This window comes from Colias philodice, chromosome 25, assembly GCF_061535455.1.
Source record: "Colias philodice isolate Cphi_HAF_F1 chromosome 25, ilColPhil1 Martin Lab GWU primary, whole genome shotgun sequence".
NCBI lineage: Eukaryota > Metazoa > Arthropoda > Insecta > Lepidoptera > Pieridae > Colias > Colias philodice.
Window position 1 is genome coordinate 6,987,666 of NC_143110.1, and position 23,286 is coordinate 7,010,951.

At 32.3% G+C, this 23,286-nt stretch overlaps 2 protein-coding genes across 4 annotated transcripts in view; one reads left to right on the forward strand and one right to left on the reverse strand.

The window, feature by feature from the left end:
• Dpp10 (Dipeptidyl peptidase 10) overlaps nt 1–23,286 on the forward strand; it is a 119,405-nt gene that overhangs the window by 35,800 nt on the left and 60,319 nt on the right. The window lies entirely within an intron of this gene.
• LOC149477478 (trypsin-6-like) lies at nt 11,824–21,847 on the reverse strand. Its single transcript, XM_089710972.1, has 7 exons — nt 21,778–21,847; nt 20,201–20,257; nt 19,629–19,785; nt 16,074–16,170; nt 14,628–14,789; nt 13,319–13,441; nt 11,824–12,318 (listed from the first exon to the last, which is right to left on the reverse strand). The coding sequence occupies exons 1-7, from the start codon at nt 21,845–21,847 to the stop codon at nt 11,824–11,826; spliced, it is 1,161 nt and encodes a 386-aa protein (XP_089567098.1).

Consider the following 23,286-nt stretch of genomic DNA (forward strand, 5'->3'; position numbering starts at 1 on the left):
ATATACTTACTACAAGCGCTACTTTAGTTCCTATAACGTATTAACTTATTAGTAATCTGTGCTATAATGTTCACCTAATTTCAACAGTTCGCACATTACCCGCGAAATCTAATGGCATACATTGCAAGACAGAAATAAATGAAACGTGTAAAGTTTGGTTTGTTTTCCGAGTGATCGTCGGCTGTGTATATCGTATTAATGGCAGATGGTTAGAGTTTAATCATACCACTGTTATAAATAGCAATGCGTGTGAATGTTTGTTAGTTGTTACTATTTCACGCTAAATTTCAATGAATTTGAATGAAAAATCGATAGATATAGATGTATTATTTAGGTACATACTGAAGCCCAGAATAGCATAAGAATAAATAAGATATTCGTATGCTTATTTTCGGTAATAATAGCGAGATAATTTATTTACATTACCACATAAAAAGGTAACTTTTAATCCGGGTATAAATTATAGTCAGAGCTAGTTTTGTTCATCACTTGGTACATTTTACACATATCTACACTACACGTATACTGTATACACGTACATTATTGTGATGATTAGAATATTTATCTTCCTTATAGTCCTTTATTTTCTACTGTTTATTCTTGTAAATATTTAAATAATAAATCAACTTTGTTATTTCATCTAAATAAAATTATATAAAATTCTTTTTCAACAATTACTTTAAAAGTAAAAGCGAAAAATCCGTACAAGAAATCTAAATCAAATTTAACCCTCATCGGTTCCAAATGTCGAATAAATGAATAAACCAAAGGAAAGCAAACAGCGTTTGATCTTCAGAATCCTGTTTACAAATGAATTTGCAGTTTCTTTTGTACGCTGTTTGATTATTGTGATTTATTAACCGCACAATACTGGTTTGTTTTGGAATATTTCCCTCGAATGTTCGGGAACGCTCTTTGATATGTCAATAAAGTAAAAACACGATTTATGTCAGATTTACGTTTGATTTTGACAATTGATAAAATGCTGAAATGTTTTCATTTGCTATTTATTTATGAGTGAATATTATTTTTTGTAGGGCTGTTAAAGAAATAAATAATGTATTTATTCATCGACAATATTAAAAAATACATTTTCAGTAAGTTTCCTCTGTATTTCAATATTCATCCGTAATAAATTTTCAATACCTCACAACTATAAAATATAGATGGCTTACCTTCTAGAGAGCACTTAGAAAATAAAAATAGTCCGGCAATAAAGTGCAGGCTTTTTTACGAGCTGGAACGTGACAGAATCTTAAACAAGTTAGTTTGTGAAATACGCTTGAGCTCTTTGGATTTCATGTCCGCCTAGTGTCTGAAAAACTTCTAAATTAATTTTCCCTGTATTCAAATCAAATTCTATTTCAGAAATTGTAATAATTAAAAAGCAAATTTCCTGAATATAATTCGTCATTTGTAAGATGCTTAAATAGAATCACAAATAATATTTAGGAAATAATAACAGTACCTAACAAATATGTCAAAATATTATGACATTTATTTAAATTACGAACTTAACGACTTTAAGCTGTGAACAAGAGTAAGGAAGACCAATTATAAACAGTGACATAAATTAGTTCCTTATTTCACAAGCTTTCCCAAAGTGCAAACGAATGTTCAAATAATACCTTTTTTAAGAAAAGATTTTATGGCAAGCCGAAATGTTGTGGAGCGGCCTGGAAAGATTTGTTTCGAAGACGGTTTCTCGTAAGCCTCTTACGGTTTCATGACAGCCTGGTACCGTAAAATGGGAAAATAACAATTTATAGATATTTAAAAAATTTACTTATTAATTTTTTGTACATACTACTTTAAAATTCTTACATCATAAAATTAATAGAATTTAGTTAATAATAAATTAGCTATATGCAAACAACTTTAAATTGTTTTATTTACATACATATTGAGAGCATCGCTTGTATAAAATGATATTTGAATATTAAGTGTGAAGTGTATAAACGACCCGAGATAAGTGTTGGCAACACTTCTAATTGCCTTTTCTTAGATGCACTATCGCATACCATTAGACGAGAAATATTAGTTAACTTTAGGTACCGTAATAAACTTGTATCATAGACTATGTGTTTTGCATGTATTTACATAACATAAATGTTTCTGTCTCACGAAATTTCCAACTTAATTACGCGTAGTGCAGTTTTTTTTAAAGAAACACTCAATTCATTTATTTCACTGTTATTTCCAACCATCGATGTTTCCAACTTAAGATGATGTAACAAAATCGATCGTAGTTTTATACATGTACATATATACAAGTGGAGGTAGTTCACAAATAGCAATTTTTGAATGACCGTCAAGACGTATAACATCTTAGCCTCCCCGTGACCACGCTCGCTGCAAAGTGTGCGAAACGTCGGGAAAATAATATAATGAATAAATCGATTACAATCTTGAATTTATAAACGTTTAAAATTAAAGTGGAACAAGTGAATTTGAGGCTTTATAATAAAAATCAAAACTATAAAATTGAACTGCTATACTATAACGAGGTAACTATAAAAATTATAAATTACTTAACGTTTATATTTTCATAGTAGGTACTGTGTGTATCCGCGTGCATTAAGAAAATGTTTTCATAAAGGTAGTAAAAACGGTCTGATTTTTGCCGAGCTTTGTTTCTGCGTGTAATCACGGCATCTATCAATGGACATTTAAAATGCAATAAAAAGCTTCCAGTGGCACAATTCTCTCAATATTTATAACTCTATTTAACTCTTAAATACATGATCAAAAATTACTGAACAACAAAATGAAATAAGGAAATGACTCCATCCGTCATCTACCATATATTTCAGATTCAAGTCCTTACATCCATCCGTTCATTTTCTTAAGATATGTCTACATTAGCATTTTAATCAAACTAAACACGAATTTACATACGATTTCAATAAGCGACGCGTACGAGGAGGAAAGAATTCGAATCTTGTAAGGGTCGGAGCACATTAGAGACTGAAATCGTAGTAATGTTAATAATTAAATTTTTATCTATGAGCCGTGTTAAAGTCTTATTGTTATTGATGGTTAAGATAAAGTAATGGATGGATTTAAAATAAATAACTTACTTGTTTAGCTGTCACTTTGACGGAGATGCTGATGTCTAACCGAAATGTTTGGAATATTTTTCAGACGGTCCTATGTATGTAGGTAAATGTATATGTGTTCAAGCCCTTATTTGCTCTTCGCCATATTGCGGGGTGCGGTTAATGTGTAAAGAGCCTGAGGTTTTTTTATTATGACATTTTCTTTGAAATAATTCTAGACATCCCTTTACGCAAATTTCTGTCCACGAAAATGTACTTACGGTTTTTCGTCTTAATAAAATCAAGTTTTTATTCACAACACAATACAAATTATCATGTACTATGTAGTGCGTATGTTCATGAATATATTAAATTGCACCACTAAAATTACCACGAGCAAAAAAGTGCTTATGTAATTCGGAAAAAATGCCCTATAACAAGATAGGTACTTTATATTATTTAATAACGAAATCACTAGGAAAAGAAATTACAGTATTATAAGAGTAGTATTCTAACTACCTTCTAATCGAGAAAAAAGTATTATGAACACACCAAAACATATAAGACCCAGTCAAGAGCATATATTGACAAATGATAGGAAATTGAATGTGCTTTGAAGCCAGCGGGACAGCGGATATTGGCGTTCTGCTAAATTATCCGCTTTTAATGGAGCAAACTCCTTTAAACATATTATATGGGAACGTGAAATAAGATTTGTAAGTTCTATAATTATTTAACTATAAACTAAACCGCTTAACAAATAGTGAGAACTGGAGAAAATTTATTTGGCACAACCGCAAAGCAATAACTATCATCACGCAGTCAAAAGTTATGAGGAGACATCTTTTTTTGAAGACGGTAGAAAAGAAACTCAAAAGTCAAATATTTAAATAAAAACGTTAAATTTATCTTGCCATTGTGAATTGTGGTTTATTGTTCCAACCAGGAAATATCGTGATGAAACTGCCGTTTTGTAAAAGCAAAAAGTTTGACAATGTGACTTCTGGCAACCCGAAATTGGACTTTGATTCTCATCTGCGTTCCACTGCATATATTGCTATGAAACTATACTGCAAAAGTGCAAAGCATTGCAGTATGAAAACAACCATGTGTTATAATATTATATCATGACGATGCGTGGATACTTTAAGAGTACAAGAACAACTACTAACGTATATATGTATATGTAATATAGATAATTACCATTAGATGATGCATCGTTTAGCCGTTTTGCGATACAAAAAGCTTAATTACAAAATCTATAACTAACACAAAGCGAAGACAAACTCTACAACCCACGAATTTGAACTGTCACCCCTTAGCATAGAATACAAAATCCATCTTCATTGAAACAAAATGTGGCAGGGCTCAAGTTAAACTGGTTCTATAACAATGTAGTTTAGTAACCAGCACAACAAAAACCAGCTAACAAGTATACTGTAAACGGTGTACTAGAAGTTGGAGTTTGTTAGAAACTACAGCCAAGTTATTCACTAGTTAGTGTATTGTGAACTTTTGTATTTACATAGAAATTCTTTGAACGATGTAAGTTTTTCGCTTTTAACTATCTCGGTTGAATAACGGACTACTTACTTGAACCCCGACGCTGTTTGGTTTCCACGTGGTAACTAGATATAAAGTATGGCTTGTTTAATTTAATTGGTACATTGATATATCTTCTTATCGAGCTTTATCCAAATAATTTCAGTAATTTGTTGTACTCGTGATATTATCAAAATTTATGTGAAATTTATAGAGGACCTAAAGTATTTAAATATTATGCACACAAAAAATGAATTGATCAAGCCATAACATAAAAATAAAGCGATTTTTTTACCTTTCGAATAGACCAATACTATATATATATAGACGAAGAAAATATATAATATGACCATGCATTCTTCGACTTCTGTGATGTGGGTTAGATCTGTCTTCTTTAGGTTTAGTCGGCAGGTTAATTTTGATTGACATTTTTATCTTACGAAAATTTATGACTCTCTTTGGAAAATTGGTGAACGTGAACTGAAAGGTAATCAGGACTGGGCACTGGGAGAAAAATACAAAATATAAGTTCGGTATGCTTTTTCTAGCAGAGTAAGGGTACCGAATGTTAAGTGGTCACCACTTCCTATAAACATCTGTTACCCTGGTAGTGCTAGAGGGGTTTTGCCGGTTATAATGGCATGTCCATTGTATTATTGTATGTGGAAAATTTCACAAATTTCGCTCAGTTCTCATTTATGTTTTGTGTAACACATCTCTATAAACCCTATACATTAAAGTAATAAAATTTAAGAAAAATATTTTTGAACTGAAACTTCTTTCGGCGCGTTGAGAGTTAAATTTCAAGGTCGCGTCAAGGCAATACTGTCACATTATGGAGTAAGGCGACGATTTTTGTATCTTTAAATCTTGCCAAAGAAGTTTCACTTCTGACACGTGTGCTCGACACACTTGGTCTTTTTTCCGCAAATGAAGTACCTACATGTTTATATTATTATAGAAACATTTATTTTTGCATCCAAACAGAATTCATCAATATTTCCAAATACAGTACCTACACATTGAGCTCTATTTCAATTCATGCATTTCACATTCAGTATTATAAGCACCTAAAGTAAATATAAGTAGCATTTATCTTGACTCCATCCAAAGTTTATAACATAATATGTGTTCACAGGCGCACCGTTAAGAGAGCCATAAATTTTCAACTTTTACGAATGCCATGTTAGGTTTTTAGCTCAGTTGTTAAACTTTTGATCTTAATAAAAAAGCCGTGGTTCGAGAGAACGTGGACATTTAATAGATTTTTTGGTGAAGAGAAATATATGCTGCTACTGATTCTTGCAATAACCGATAAACCGAGATATCGGGATGAAAGATGAACGTATATAGACATATCAGAAAAGAATAGAATACAATATATACATATACAAGCTTTCCGCCCGCGGATTCGCCCGCGTTTTCAAAGAAAAACCCGCATAGTTCCCGTTCCCGTGGGATTTTCGGGATAAAACCTATCCTATGTGTTAATCCAAGTTACCCTCTATATGTTTGCTAAATTTCATTGTAATCGGTTCAGTAGTATTTGCGTGAGTAACAAACACACACACATCCTCACAAACTTTCGCATTTATAATATTAGTAGGATAAATAATACTAATATACAATATATCAATATATATATTTCTATTAATCTACACATTTTCCGCATCACAACTGTTCAAATTGGCAAGGGAAAACGTTATGAGAAAACTGGCACATCCAAACACAAAGGTCGAAAACTATTGACATTTCACATTTACTACCCGCATTTCACGACTGAGTTTTATCTTTGATTTGAATTCAAATATAGATAATAAACACATGTAAGTTAAAAAGTTGATTATACTTATTATATAATCGAGACCAAGCTTAAACTTTCAAATACCAAAACGATTAAATATGTCTCAGCAATAATATATAATAAAGTATTAGGTAGCCAGCCGACCTATCGATGACTAAAAGCAGATTAATTCAAAACAGAATAAATAAATAAAATGGTCTTTATGTGGTTCTCACATCATTAAAAGGTTGCAAAACTTAATAATACTACACAAGAATATAATCAAAGTGCATAACAAATATAAACGCAGGAGAGGTCACGGGTAAAAGCTTGTATTACCATAAAATCTCTTTCGATTCCACATCGTGAAGTGTCTATACAAGCTAAGGTCTTTGGAACGTGTTTCGTTCCGAATATATTTACGATAGATATTTGTGTAGACGAAATCTTGTTAACAATATGGAAAATCATATTTCAAGTTTATATCTCATGCATTTACATGGCGATGATTTAGTTTATGGATGTATTTGTATTCTGTATTTATTATTTATTTTAGATATGAAACACCAGACAATATATTATATATTATGTATGTTTCGTTCATAAACCGAAAACTTTCATTGAGCAAAAAAAGCTAACAACGCTACGTGGTCATAGTAAAAGATCAACTTCGCGAAATTGTTATAGCTGCTATTATATGTAATAGGGATATTGAGACTAAAATTTCAAGGTCACGTAATCGCAATACCGTCACGTCATGCAGTAAGGCGACGATTTTGGTCTCTTTGAATCTTGCCAAAGAAGTTTCACTTTCGACACGTGTGCTCGGCACACACGCACTTTTTTATAGAGCAACAGCGTCATTTCTACTCTAATCACTTCGAAAGCTATCAAATTCTAATTTGCAAAAGTAAACAAAAGTAAATACCAATAAAATTGATCAAATGATGCATTTTACATTTCAATTATACATTGACAAGCTAAAACGTTTGTACGCTCTATCAATCAAGTCCCCATCTACAATCTATTAGAATATACATGGTAATGTTGTAAGTTCATAAATAATTCATAGGTCGATTACGAGCGAATATAACTTACAGCCCATGTAACTCCCAATTTAGCTTAATAACTTCGACACTCCCTAGAGGTAATGTTTGTGTAGGCCTCTGTAAAAATGTTCCAAACTATTAATATATATGAGCAATTTTGTAATATTTGTGTTTGATTTAGCTTGCTTCTTCGATTTTAAACTGGCCTGTGTTATTTTAGGACAGTCTATCTATAGAGTAAATGATAAATGGATATAAAACAAAGCGATCTTTTAGTATTGTATTAATATTTCAATTTTAATTCTCAATGTAAACATTAATAAGATTTAAACATGCATGGCTTATTAATTCTATATTTTTATTTAATTATCTTTAACTATCTGCCCACCCACAGATCTTGTTGGTCTTAGCGTGATGATATAGCTTTTAGTCTTCCTCGATAAATGATAAGTAATATTTTATTGCGATTTCACGTTGTATCTCAAGATTTTCAACGTCCAGTGTAGTCACTTGGTCAGTGTAGGTAAAGAGAATTTCAAGTGTAACCTGTTAACGTTTGAAGGGCAGCCTTGTGACAAGCGGGCTGAAAGGGCAGTTGTAAAAATAGAATACGACTGGCCCTCTTCAGATCTTTAATAATATCCCAAATACCCTTCAAAGGGTTCATATTTAAATACCTACATCGTGTTGGCGCCTTATTTCTCAAACGTTCAAGGTCGTAAGTTATATTTCCTACACTTCTTTTCGAAGTCAGAAGTTTCCAATGTTTTAATTGTTGCTTGTACTTTTGTTTGATTTTACGTGATATTATACATTTACAAATGAAAGTGTTAAAGCGAATTTAAACCTCGGGGAGACTGGATCTCCCCATGACCACGCTCGCTGTTACAGCGACGCTGTATAGTGTGCGAAAAGTCGGGTTTATTAAAAAAAAATAATAATAATATAATGAACAAATCGTTTTTAAAATCCGTTAAAGTTTTTAATTTCTAAACATTACTGAAATCATTAAATATTTCAGTATAGTTGTAGAATTGCACTGAATTTAAAGTTAAAAATCCGACTATACAACAATAGAGAAAGCTGTTAGTGAATACCAGTATTGGACAGTCAGTGAGCCGTTTGTAATTTAACCACAGTTAATTTAAACTGTCCTCTATACAATACTTCAGCATACAGATTTTGTGTCAAAGTGAATATTGATTGAGTAACCTTTTGTACGACTAATCGTAGCTCTGTTAGCTCGTTCACACGGAACGTATCCGATACGATGTTTATTTGAGTGACACGACATTATTTACAGGTATTGAGCTTGGAGATAATATATTATAGGTGATAATAGATGTGTTGATGAAGTTAATTATGATGGTGTATTTCCTTATTAATTTGAAGTTACCAATTAGGAGATAATAATTTACGACAATGATAGGTACCACAGACGAGTTTCTTGAAGGGCTGCGGATTTTACTTTTTATGTTTAGATACAAATCTGCCCTACTTTGGTATAATTATAGAAGGTAAACAAAGAGATAACTAATGTAGGACCAATAGGAAGCACACCACTGCTCCTGCACACAAAAATATAATAAAATTACAGACATAATATATTTCACGTTACAAATCTATAAAGATAAAGTTAAAGAAATCTATTATTCCAGAAAAAAAAAAATTCTAGAAGATTGACAATGTCAAGTATGAAATTCCCACAGCACTCAGACTGAAACAAATTAAAAACCGCTTGACAAGTTAAATTAGGGCGCAATTACCTATTCATGTACTTTGTTGAAACGCGAAACATCAACCCTCAAGACATTTGATAGCCTTGATATCTGTAGAACTGAGAAATAAGTTTTATCTTAGTTTAAGTATTTAGACACATCACACTCAAATATATGTTGTACTAGCAGTCCGCCACATGGTACACGTCTACGTTTCTCTCCATAAAAACCATCCTAGTACTTTAAGCAATATAATAAAAAAATTATTAACGAAATCGGTATAGTCGTTCTCGAGTTTTGCACTTACCAACACATACCACAACAATAATTATTATAGGTATCAGGAACTAATATTGTCGATCTCTTGAAATATAATCCTATTCTACGTTATAATATACCTATCTTTCATACACATTTTCTTACATTAAATTATCTAATCAGATAATTTTATGTGTAATGACCCAATAATTAAATTCAGCTCTCACGATATTGTTTTGCCTCACGCACATATTAATAACAACTAATAAAGCTCTATGAAAGGAGATATTAAGGAAGACTATGTTGAAAAAATTAAAGATTAAAAAAATAAAATGGGTTGACTCGAAATACAATGAAGAATGAACAGGTACCATCTAGAAAGCGTTTATTTCTCCGTTTTTAGTTTTTGTTACATAGGTCTTTCTTCCGAATGGGGGCAGATCTTAGTGTACCATTAGGTGAGATTGTGATCTAGCGCTTCCCTATCCATACTAAATAAAAGCAGGTAGTTATCCCTTTTATTCATGCCTAATCACCAAATAGTAACAGCATATAAGATAGCATATTAGACGAGAAAACTCATATAATATACTCGTATTTTCAGTAGTTTCTACACAAATTAGATTTAGGTCAGATAATAAAATTAATATTAATGTTATATCCGTCACGTGGCTCGAAAACTAAATTCTGAAATGTCCAACACATTTCACCTCGCTGGATTATTGTTTCGAAATTTCAATTAGTTATCCAAATTGATACTGAGTTTTCCAAGGACTTGGAAGGCAAAATTTTCAGAATCGTTAATAAGTTGAAGACATTATAGTGGTGTGGAATGTTTGAATAAAATCTGGAATATTAAGAAATTTGACAGATTAAGAGTACAACAGCATAATAATTTGGAAAATCCAAAAGTGCACGCCTCATAATTTTTTTTTAATAAATATTTATTAATTATTATTTTTGTTTATTTAATAACAATTAAACCACATCGAATCAGACCCTGAAAAATGAAAGGGTTCTATTCCTGAGCATACTCAAGCGTAAGAGAAAAAAAAAGACTCGATTAGTAAAGTATTTCGGACGCTATCGTGTTAACAAGAAAAAGGATCCGCACATACAGACACACGGACGTCCAAGACAGAACTTTTTTAAACTGTTTTTTAACTAGTTTAAATAACAAAAATGACATCAAAAATATCATGAACGTTAAAAATAGTGTTTTTTCTTAATATGTGTGTGTATGTATTATCTTACAAGTGCAATGTATGATACATAAAGACATTTTAAGTTTGAAAAATCAGATGTTTTGCGCGAAGTGACAGTAGTACCCACCTCAACGCTTCGCTTATGAGGCGTGCAATATCAGTAGTCTCAATTCTCAATCTTCACTAAGTTAGATTTTTTATTTTAAGCTATTGCATAGCTTCTATCGCGGGCCTTGAGCGCGGGGACCGAATCCAGAAATTTAGTAACGAAAAACCTCACGCTCCGACGGGCGCGGAGGTGTGGCTTGAAGCCTGAAGGCATAGCATGCAATAGCTTTACCGCGGCAGTCCCCGAGTGCCCTGTGCCACACGTCTTTTTAAGTACGACGTTACGATCTAATGGTATGTGTGCATAAAGAAAATAGAAGTTACCAAATGTAATTCTGCAGACTTTTATAGAGATAATTTCTATTAATATAAATTCTTACGGACATCTTCACAAGTAGGCCTTAACCGTTTAATAAAATTACATCCTACTATTGCACGACTCATGATGCGAAGCATCAGAGAGTGCTTTACGATCGAAAAATTTTTTTAATAATCACTAAGGTCTATGCCCTATGAAATACAGGTGTTGTATTATTATCTTTGGTATATAAAAATTCAAATAAAAGCGAGAAGAAAACAAATTGTCAGCAGCTACAGATTTAACAAGAAACACAATGTAAATTGTGTTATGACTCAGCGTAATTCCAAGTAAACAGATGAATGTCGTAGATGAGTTGAATCTATTTGTAATACATAATTTATATTCGTAAACAAAGGGAGCAAGGAAATTAATTAAAAACAAGCGTTAGGTTAGGACTTTACTTGTAGTTACAAAGTTTGGTGTTGAGGCTTCCTGTAAACTCCGGTAGTGTCCCTGTTTGTTGCCTGGTAACACTGTTCATTTGTTTTATACATGTATAAATGAAGAAGATTGTTTCACTGGTGCATTAAATATGTTGGCATGAGTGGATATTATTAACGAATACAAAATGGGTATTATTGACCAATAAATAATGCAATGTAGATGCAGTAAGTGGTGATATCATTAAAAAACTGAAAAGGATAGATGTTGTACAGGAAAAATAAAGACATAGGTATGCATAATATATTATTGATATTATCTGATAAATCAGGAGAGAATTTAAATTGATGATGAACATTAAAATTAGTATTGATAATGCATTAATTATAATCATATTCATATCTTTTTGGATACATCTGCTTCATGAGCAGCGTCTTGCCGAACTTTTCAAACCATTTCTTCTTTTCATCTATCAATGTTGTAGACTGTGGTGTCGACGATCTGGCCATAGCCAAGTTGTGAAGGTAAGATTCGTACAAACTCATTCTTGGTATCACCGAGTTATCTTCTGCTGGCTCTAAGGGAACATTCACAGGATCATACGGTAGTGTTAACATGTACTTCCTAGGATCGCCAAAGTATGGGCTTCTATCTACCGTCTCTGTAGCATTTGTTATAACAGTTGTCTGTGTTGTTGGAGCATTCGTAGTGGTTGTAGGTCGATTGTTTTCATCCCATATAACGCTGTCGAGCCATCTAGCGAAACTAGCGCTTTTCGGGAAGGCGTGTGTTTTTGTGTACAGCGCGCAGGTGTGAAGGAAAGCGGAGACAGCGATTAGAGTGTTGTTCTGTATTACGGCACCGCCGTTGTCCTTCTGTGGATGGGAAATATTTCATTACACATTTCGTCTTTTGTTATAATGATTTATTATCGCTTTAATGTTTTATACGACCCGATAGGGACATTAGGCGACTATTTTCGTAGCGAAATGACGTTAACAAATACTTAACAGTAAAAAAATAAGGATATATTTTTGTTTCCTTGTTTTCAAGACATTTATTATAGTGAATTGTAATATTGCTGAGATTTCTCCGCATTATGCAAATTTATCTATTCTAAAGTTTTCTACCTTATTGAATCAGTTAATAAATCCCTATTTTAGCAATTTAGTTAGGATAAGAAGAAATGTAAGCAAGAAGTAAATTTTTTACCATTTTATTGAAGTACTAAGTAATCACTTAGTAAATCTAACTTATAATGCCAATCACAGAACGTTCAATAAATGGAATACACGTGAAATCATAAAATCGAACCGTATTACGTTAAAACATTTTCAAGGAGCAAATATCATGGATTACGTGCTCTTTACATATCAGATATTAAATTTTAGGAGTTGTTAGCTTTCATATCGTGGGTATGAATATTCCCTGACGCAGCGAAAATGCTTCGCTTACATATGGATTTTGATTGATATTAATTCTTGCGTGTTTACTATTTGCTTTATCGCGTACCTTTCGGTTATGAGGTTGGGATATTTTCGTGTTGTTTGCTAACTGAATTTTCATTTTGAAAGGATCGATGAGAGGAGATTTGCCAGGAAAATTTTGGACGTCAAACTTATAATTATTTTTTATGACAGGGACGAAATTATGTATATATACATAATTTATTTATAGGCTAAATATAAATAAATTAAGTACATTATTATATAAGAAACTGATTAAATTACCTAACAATTTACACAATATATTGACATTTAAAGATAACAATGTATAGGAAAAAAATTAATCAAAGTTCAGAAATGAAAAATATCAGCTTGCACCATCCATCATTGTACAAACAAGCATTAATATAAATAAGTAGTACCTACATACCCGGCAAAAATGGCGGTTAGGATCCTGCACACCTCCTACACAAATATAATGCCCTGGTAGCAGCTTTGTGGTCGGCTGGCAGATTGCGGAGTCTATAACTGGCGCATTCACTACCCGTATGTGCTGAAAATGAATGAATACGTGTTATCATTGTACATTTTTACTGTTAGTAGTATATGAAAAATCAACACCTTACATATAAGTTTGTTAAAATATGAATGAAACTGTGGTAAGGTACCTAATAGTAATTAAAATTACATTTGTTTTCATCGAGAATTGAAAGCAACATTTTCTTATTAAAGTTAATCTGATTTATCATTTAGCTTTTAATGAATTTGCGTTTTAATTAAACATGTAAACATATTGTAAATAGCCACAGACAAGTCCCCAATGGGTATAAAATAATTGCCTAAAATGATGTATGATATAAAGCTATGCAACAACGATGCTTGATTATGTAATAATATGTCATGTGGCTTCCATTTCGTTTATTGTTCGCAAAAGTCTGTGACAATATTGAACTGGATATTTTAAACACCATTATTATCTTTATCGTTATGTTTGTATGTAACCGACTCCTTTAGACTTGAATTTTTTATTTAAAGCCATAGAAATCTAAAATAACATGTTTAAAGCATATTTTTTAGTTTTTCTAAACTATATTTATTACGATGTACCTGTCACTCATCTTTTACGTCAGTTATTATCGTAACTACAACTTTGTATACCTTCAGGCTATGCTCTTAATTTCACATGCACTTTTTAAACACTAAACTCAAGTTCCATATGATATATAAAACGCACAACACCAAGATTCATAAAAGCCCTGATTCCTTGCGCATTATATTCCCCCGCCTCTGGTATTTGACGTTCATATGGACATTTTATGACCATTGTAAAATAGGGGATTTACGGCGAGAAAGGTTTGCAATCCTGGGTTTTATTAACGTCTATATCAGATCGAGAGCAGCTTATTCAAAGTAGCATCTCCATCAATGGCATCTGACGTTACCAGGTTTCGTATTGTGCTTTTAGAAAACATCTGTTGATAACTTCTATTCAATTTGAGGGCATTTTGTTTACGTCCTTGGTATCTCAGTTTTCCGTGATTGTCAATGTCCTTATAATTTTGTTGTTAATCTTTCTAACGCTTAATTACCAAAATCATTTTGATTTCTGACAACTATGTCATTAACTACCGTGCCATTCTTGCTTCATAGAAGGAAAACTTGTTGGAAAGGCATTTTAATATTCAGGTGATCCTTTCCAACCTTCCTAACACTATAAACTTTAGTATCAGAATACTTACTCCCGACGGTGTCCATGCCACTATAGAAGCTAGATATCCCAGAGCTTCATCATCATCCACGCTGGGCAAGTTGACAGCGTCAACCCTGTCGTCGAACACCAGCTGTGACGTCACTTTCACAGCGGACACTTTGAAATCGAAGTTGTTTATCAGCATCTTTATCTGGAAAAGATGGATCAATGTCTATTTTATGATGGAAAATATCGAATTCTTGAAACAACCTTCTTACTTGTATGATAAACTTATATGGCGGACCTCCAAAGCTTCAAGTGAATGTAGGTCATGCACAAATATCTTTTCTGTTCCTAAATACAAAACGGCTGCCTTTAGAGGAAGTTTTAGATTTCTTGCTACGAAATGCTGGAACGATATCCCGCCTCCCATTCGAAATTCTCAATCAAGGGACACTTTTAAAAAGAAATTGAAAGCTTATTTTCTTATTATCCAGAAACAGTCTACATAAGTATCTACCTTTTGTCATTATTATCATTTTTTTCTGTTCTTAATAATTATCTAGTTAATGCTATAATCTATTGGCCATTTAATAAACATTTATCCCTAATTTAACTATTTTCTGTATATAATTTTTTCTGTTGTGTTGAAATAGATATCTTTAACTTCTTCTACTTGGTGCTAGCAGCTATTAATTCATAAATTCTACACTCATTCATTTTAATTCTACACATTTTAATTGCTGATCTCGTTTTCCACTCAACTCACTCAGCCGATTTTCCTCTCTGACTGGCAAACTATGTACATACTTACTTTTGACATCAAAACTTTCATACTTTATTATATATAAATTTATACCATAATTTAGTCCGTAATCGATACATTAAAATTAAAATACTCTTTACAGTCACTCGACTCTTTATTTATTATGGTGCTGACAGAATAACAGCGTTACAGCCTCAGCTGTAACATTTATGCTGAGTCAGAAATCCCTTTCCCTGAGGTGATACAGATATAATATAATATTATTACGTCTACATGTAATGTTATATTTTTTTTTTCTTAGTTATAAGTGTTGTCTGTAATTTAATGTACTGTATCATTTTTTGGGAATAAATTTGTTTCTATTCTATTCTATTCTATTCTAATTCTTGAAAATCATTACCCTATATAATGTAAACAAATGATATCAAATTTTCGGCTTTATTTGCTTTTGGAGGCTTTATAGTATTTTCTTTGGTATGTTAATCGCGAATGTCATACGTGGTTAGGAATTAAAATCTTGCTAACGATGGAAAATGTATTTGTTACATAACTTCGAAAGGAAATTCCTTAAAATTCCTTAAAGGAAGGAAATTCCTACAATTTCCTCTTCAAATTCGCTTTGCTTCGAAGTATAAAATTACTATGTATATTTAATTAATATATTTAAATTCAGTATTTCCATTTAAATATTCTACACACTTGCTTTTGCATAAAACAGTAGATACATACCTTAGAGATATTCCCACCCTTGTTGTTATAGTTACTGCCGGTTCGTATTGTGTAGTTGCCCAAATATTTGTGGCTCACATATGACGATATTACGACCCTGGAATGGAATGCCATTGTTTTAATATGTACTAATATTATAAAGCTGAAGAGTTTGTTTGTTTGTTTGAACGCGCTGATCTCGGGAGCTACTGGTCCAATTTGAAAAATTCGCTATAGGCTATATATCATTACGTTAAAACTCTGTGGTTAAAACTAACAGGAGCGCAGCCATGCGGGTGAAACCGCGAAGCACAGCTAGTGTTATATATTACTCAGTTTTGTAAGAATTTCTAATTTTAACAAAACAACAAGATGAGAGGCCTTATAACATTTTTCTTTGAGTCCGAGTTTCAAAGAAGTAAAAAAAAATCATCGAAGCCTCTAAAACCTTTTACTGAAGCCTTTGTTTGATGTTATTTATTTTTTCTTATAGCGACCTTTGTATAGAGCTCAAAGAATGCCTGTGATGGACATATAGACAGGAAGACAGGTAAAATAAGTAGCCTTAATGCGTCGCCAGTAGGCAATATTTGGGTGGACATGCCTTTGAGCTTTGGCTTTTAATCTATACTTTTATTATATCTATTCTATTATTTTAATCTATACTTATAATACTTTGTTTGTTTGTTTGAACGCGCTTATCTCGGGAAGTATAGTTCCCTATAGAATGGTCCGATTTGAAAAATTCTTTCAGTGCTTCAAATCATCTCGCTGAGACCAACAGTATTACTTATTCGTATTCTCTTCTTTTCTTATTTTGTAAAGTTATATAGGTCGTTATTTCATACTAGCTGTGCTCCGTGGTTTTACCCACAGTGCTCCGCTCCTGTCGTTTTTTAATTGTTACTTTGTCTAAGGCCCAAGGTCTTAAATAAACATAACTCATTGAAATATTTCAAAATTGATTTATCAACTAAAATAAAATCCTATTTGTTGCAATAAAATTTCAAGTATATTCCAAAAATCTAAATACATACAAATTTAAGGCACATTAATTTCAAAGTATTTAAATTTTCACTTTTTACAAGCATTACATGACAATCGAATTTGGTTGCTGACCATACATATAAGAGAGGGGAACTTTTTATCGAATTAAAGCAGAAAAGTAACGTTCATTGTAAAATATGTAAAAGCATGAAGTGGGTCCTTGCCAAAGGATACGACCATTTGACAATGACATGCCGTACATTCAAAATACGTCGTGACGAGGGTCTCTTTATAATGGTCGGGTTATAATGGGAATCGAATTGTAATTTTGTTAATGGTATCTACAAGTTGCCACGCTTGTAACAAATTTTAACTTTATATAATTTTACTTATACATACATGCCGTTCCTTTATTATTTATTATTTTGAGACCAAACAACAAGAGAATCTTAATAAACAACGTAATTCACTGAATTACTTCTGAAATGGATTCGAATACACAGAAACTACTAAAATGAAGTACCTACAAATATTTTGAAACAATAGGGCTTCTAGGAAATGTGTTTGACCTTAACATTGTTCGTAAGATTCAAACTTAGCTTTTGGTCTTAGAAACAAAGGGAGAAAACAGATTTCATTGAAACACAAACAATTATGTGTTGTTTATAATAAAAAGATAATAGGTATATATTATACTAGCTTTCCGCCGGCGGCTTTGTCCACGTTTTCAAAGAAAAACCCGTATGATTCCCATTTCCATGGGATTTCCGGGATAACACTTATCTTATTATGTTCATCCAAGTTACCCTCTATATGTGTGCTAAATTTCATTGTAATCGGTTCAGTAGTATTTGCGTGAAAGAGTAACAAACATACATACACATACATTCATCCTCACAAACTTTCGCATTTATAATATTACTAGTAGGAAGGAAGTAGGATTCAGATATTAATATTAAAACTTTGGAGTCACCGCTTTTTAACTGTATGAGTAGTTTTTAATTAAAAGTTTAAACATTTAAGGTTATGCAACGTCGATAAGCCGGGCTAAAGAGGTCTCGACCCTGACTTAGGGCTTTAGGTCATAAGAGCTTTTGAAAAGATCAAACGATCGCTTACTTTTCTTTAAATATATAGAATAAATATTTGTAAGCTATTTACTACAAAATCGCATTACAATCAAGCTTGGGGAATAAAATATTTTATTTTATATATCGGTCGTTAAATCTAAACTGTAATAAAGAAAATTGAAACATTTTCCAATTACGAACGAGGTAATACATGTTTTTAACATGCAAATGATATTACATTGATTTGCCGCGTGAATAAATGAAACAAATAACCATTTACGTTCAGGTTGTTTTTTTTTTAATATATTTTTTTTAAATCTCCTTTTGACCTGCAAACTGCCTCGTTAGCTGGTTTTAAGGATTTTTATTGGGTAGTGGTACATGGTCAATGTCTAGTATCGAATCTATATAATAAAAATCTGTATTCACTTGTACAATTTAATAATTAAAAAAATACGTAAAAAAAATACTCGAGGACTGCCGCGGTAAAGCTATTGCATAGCATCGCATCGCTGTGCCGGTTGGATGGTGGGGTGTTAGGTGTTTTCGTTACGGAATTTTTACATTCGGCATAAAAGCTATGTGTAAAGTCCCATGTCCCCTAGTGGGGTAAGGGGCAGATGCATTATACATCTGTTTCACTGATCGATTTTCTTTAGGGACAAGTAGGTGATCAGCCTTCTGTGTCCTGCCAGACCGAGACATTTTTTTTTTCTTCGTCTCCACCGGGAATCGTACCCAGGACCCCTCGGTGCTACGCTCACGCGCCAACCACTGTACCAAGGAGGCGGTCAATCTATGCAATAGCTTAAAACTCCTTGCCATCAGCAAAATCTCCCCGGTTAACCTCATAATTACAAAGCTGAATTATGTAAGTGGCAACAGGCTGTGACTCAATGGTGAAAAGTTTAATTTTGCGGTACTAATTACAGGTGGGTCTTACAAACGAGTGAACGTAACCTCTCATTTTGTTGTAGGATTAAGTACAGTTTTAGAAGGAAGAGAAATTATTTCACAAAGCTATATCTTTACTAACCACAAACACATATAAGTAAACATAAATATCAATAAAATGCACATACAATGCCATAACAATGCATCAGCTTATTTAAATAAGAAGAACACGATGAGACGACCTGATTTTTTTTCGGTTATTAGTTGTAAATGTTAATAAGTTAAAATATTTTTTAATATAGAAGCAATAACAAAAGCTTTTCATTGTTTTTCTTCAAAAATACTAATTTTCCGCGCTATGGCCTTCTACATAACAGAGACCATTTTCTACACGCTATAAACACAAAATTATTTTATCATTTTCAATGATAAAGTTATAAAATGTCATGCCACAGGTTATTTTTTGTTTATGTAAACACATGGAAAACACTCTGAATAAACAAAATTAATTTCACGTCAACGTCAATCGATTAATTCAATCTTGAATTCAATCAATGTTTAAAACATGTCCAATAACATAACATTAATTTATCTAGTAAAATCCAAACTTAGGCTATTTACTCACGAGTCAAAGCACTTAGAAAGCGTCAAGAGCCAGTAGGTATTGAGTACAACCGCGCTGCAAACATAGCTGTCGTTTTTCAGCAAGGACGCCGCGTAAGGGTGCTTGTAAACTTGCGTCACAGCCGCGCCTATGTGCTCTTCGCTGTCTTCAAGATCGTCTGTATAAATATTTATTAAATAATGATAGCGATTAGTTCATTTTAATCCTATATGACTACTAATAATGAAGACAAGATTCAAGCTAAGGTGAAATTTTGTATAGATAATAAATAATTAGGTACTTAATTAGATATAGATATAATGAATTTAATCTATTTATTCAGGAATAAAAACTTTAATTACATAATTTAGCCTTCTAGAACTGAAAGAATTTTCTCAAACTCAAATCGTTTCAGCACTTTATAAGTTCATAGGTACCATACAAGCCAATATCTATGTACAATAATAATGCACATATTGATAGATATATTCACGATACAAACGTTCTACTATATTCGACCTAAACCCCAAGGGTTCCTAGTTTCACCGCTCATTTCGTTATAAGCGGCTTATGCGATTATCTCGACAACTCACCCCTTGTCTGTGTGTATGTTTTTGTTACATTGTACTCGCCGCTATCATCCCGCTCACCTGAGAATTAAAACCCAAAATATATGATATGTTAGATATACGTATGTTACTTGAATAAACAGAGTTTACCAAAGTAAATATGTATAGGTAAATAAGTATAGTGTGTGGCAAGTGAGTCTAATGTTTTGTGATATTTGAGTGGAAATTAACAGAATATAAATAAGTTTTCGCAAAAGTTTAATTTAGCTTGTTTGTTCGTTCATATTTTCATTAGCATATAATAAAATATTTTTCGTTGAAGCAAAATAATTAAGCTTCTGATTGCGTTAGAACCAAAAAAAATACGTGTGGCACTCGGGGACTGCCGCGGTAAAGCTATTGCATGCTATGCCTTCAAGCCACACCTCCGAGCCCGTCGGAGTGGGGAGCGTGAGGTTTTTTGTTACGGAATTTCTGGATTCGGTCCCCGCGTTCAAGGCCCGCGATAGAAGCTATGCAATAGCTTAATAACACAGGATGTGAAAAGTATTCTAATTAGGGTATGAAATTTCAATCAAATTGCTTCTGTAGGATCGAAGTTATATAAATACAGACAGACAATCATCAATTCGCTATCAATATCTATTACTCATTATTCCCCAGTATTAATGCTGGAGATTTCTTAAAAGAAAATTCGCGAATTAATGAATCCTTCAGGCTTGAATAACAGCCATTATTTTTTATTGAAAACATTGAACTTTACCTCTGTAGGAAAATTTTACAATATTCCCGCCTAACGATAATGTTCTTCTTATTTTTTATACTTTTACTTAAAATACTACCAAAATCGTATGTACTACCAATGTTAAAATAAACTGCAATTCAAACGTATATAAAATTTATGCGAAATTTTGATATTTAAATAATTTGTCTACGATATTGTTGATAATCCTGCAAAATATTCAAATTCCTATTTATAAATCATAAACGAGATTAATCCATTATTTATGATTGTGGTATTTGTATACGAGTGTTTTTTAGCTTTTAGCATAAACAGTGATTTGAGAGCACTGGTGACGTCATCGTTTTATATCCTCGTAAACACCAATGGTCTAGAAAACGAGAAATAAACTTATACTTGAGTTATTTTAACATGGCTGGAAGTTTTATGTAAATAACGTAGAATTAATTTATAAAGAACAGGAAAATTTAGTGAAACGTTAATTATTTTAAAACTCTATGAAAATAGAAAATTATTTTTGAATGAAAAATTCAATCCCGGTTTCTTAAGGCATTTTTTATGATAATTTTTTACTAATTAACGCAGTTAAAAAGACAGACACAGTATAATGTATACCTATGAATTTGCCATATTATAGGAGTGATTCTTTTTCACATAAACATTTCACATTTTTTATCGATTGATTGTCGATTTTCTTAAGTCAAGACGGTGGAATTTCTGTACCCAGATATAATTTATTTATATTAAAGATTTTTTCTATTTAATAATCAATAGAAACCCTTCTTCTTGCGTACGATAATTATTCGAACATACATAAAAAACAATTAATTCAACGTAAAGAAACTCTCAATTATTTCACCTGTATCATCGTCGCTTTCAGCCACACACACATACACGCACGCACACAAGCACAGTGCACGTAACAACATCGTAGAGTGTTGTGAAGGAAATAGCGCCTGCCTTTGTTTCCTTGGTATAGAGTTAGGAATGAATAGACTGGCTTGATTGGAGTTTGACTAGAATATTCATAGTATGATTTATTTTATTAGAAATTATATCTATGGTTGAAAGATAAAGAATGATTTGAACAAGACAAATAAGAAGATCTATATTTTAATTTAAGTTACAAAAAATTACCGATTTTTATTTGAATCGAGTCTGAGCGTAACGCACATAAACACTAATTTTATTTATTAGAGATACCAACACATTTACATAAACTACTGACCATATTATAATAATAAAAATATTTAATAAAAGAGAATAACGCATTAACATTACGATTAACGTTTTTGTGTAGACTGTAGAGTATAGGGTATAGAAATCACTTTATACGTTTGTTACTATTTCTGAACAAATGGTTCACAATACAAACAAATTGTATCACAATACAAAAAACACAAAAGCCAACTAAAATATTAAAGCCCAACAAAACGGTATAAAGAATTTACAGTTTTCCAGTAACAAATCAGAATTATTTCCTTTACATTTTGCGACATAAAAAATGCAGGGTCCCCGGCGAGAACGCCCTTTGAAAATTTTTTCCAACCATAATGTCCATTCCCTGCGATGTTTTATTCCGTACACGTAATATGTTCATATTACAGTGTTATTATATTTGTATTACGGTAATTTGTTTCTTCAGAAACATAATAAGATTGCGTGGCGTTATTACGTTTATTTTTTAAACTAAATAATGTGAATATGAATTTGATACTTCGTGCTAATGTGTTCGGGAAATTTTCACAAAGAAATGAGAGGCCTTTTATATCTAGTCAACACTAACGTATTTATTTATTTATTATTATTTCTAATGTCTTTTAATTTTCAGGCAAGTTTTTTAGGAAATAGAAGTAGTCTCAATGATTCAGGCTTGATTGAGTCTAGTGCCAGTATCTGCTCTACTATTTAATCTACGAATTTATTATTTTGGTTTCTTGAATGTTTTCTAATCATTATATCTTTCATCTATAAGTAAAATTACTTGACAGTGTAAGAGACATGATACTAATAACATTTTCAATTTATTTTTATAAGCCTATGTTTTACTGCTACAACTTTTTCAAAAGCAGTTTTGAATAGTGTCTATAATTAGTACATCAGAAGCTTCCCTTTAGACTAGGCTAATTATATGTACATAAGCATATTCTAAGCATGTTTTTAGTTGAAGGTCGACACGTTCTTAGCTCTGCACACGTGATGTTTTCGTTCAAGCTAAAATGTTTTGTCAACAACAATGTAGCTGTTTTAAGAACATGAAAGCGTCGCGTGACTCGGCCAAGTTATAAACTTCTTATTAGCTGGGTCCACACCGGCCGATCCACCGCGATCCGATCGCGCGCGGCAGGCGCGCGATCCAAAGATGCGG

What these genes read in the sequence shown, in the direction of transcription:
- LOC149477478 (XM_089710972.1), bottom strand. Translation starts at nt 21,847, where the DNA reads ATGTTGTTACGTGCACTGTGCTTGTGTGCGTGCGTGTATGTGTGTGTG. An exon ending in TGAAAGCGACGATGATACAG is followed by an intron (nt 20,258 to 21,777) that starts GTGAAATAATTG and finishes TTTAATTCTCAG; the next exon opens with GTGAGCGGGATGATAGCGGC. An exon ending in AACATACACACAGACAAGGG is followed by an intron (nt 19,786 to 20,200) that starts GTGAGTTGTCGA and finishes ATATTTATACAG; the next exon opens with ACGATCTTGAAGACAGCGAA.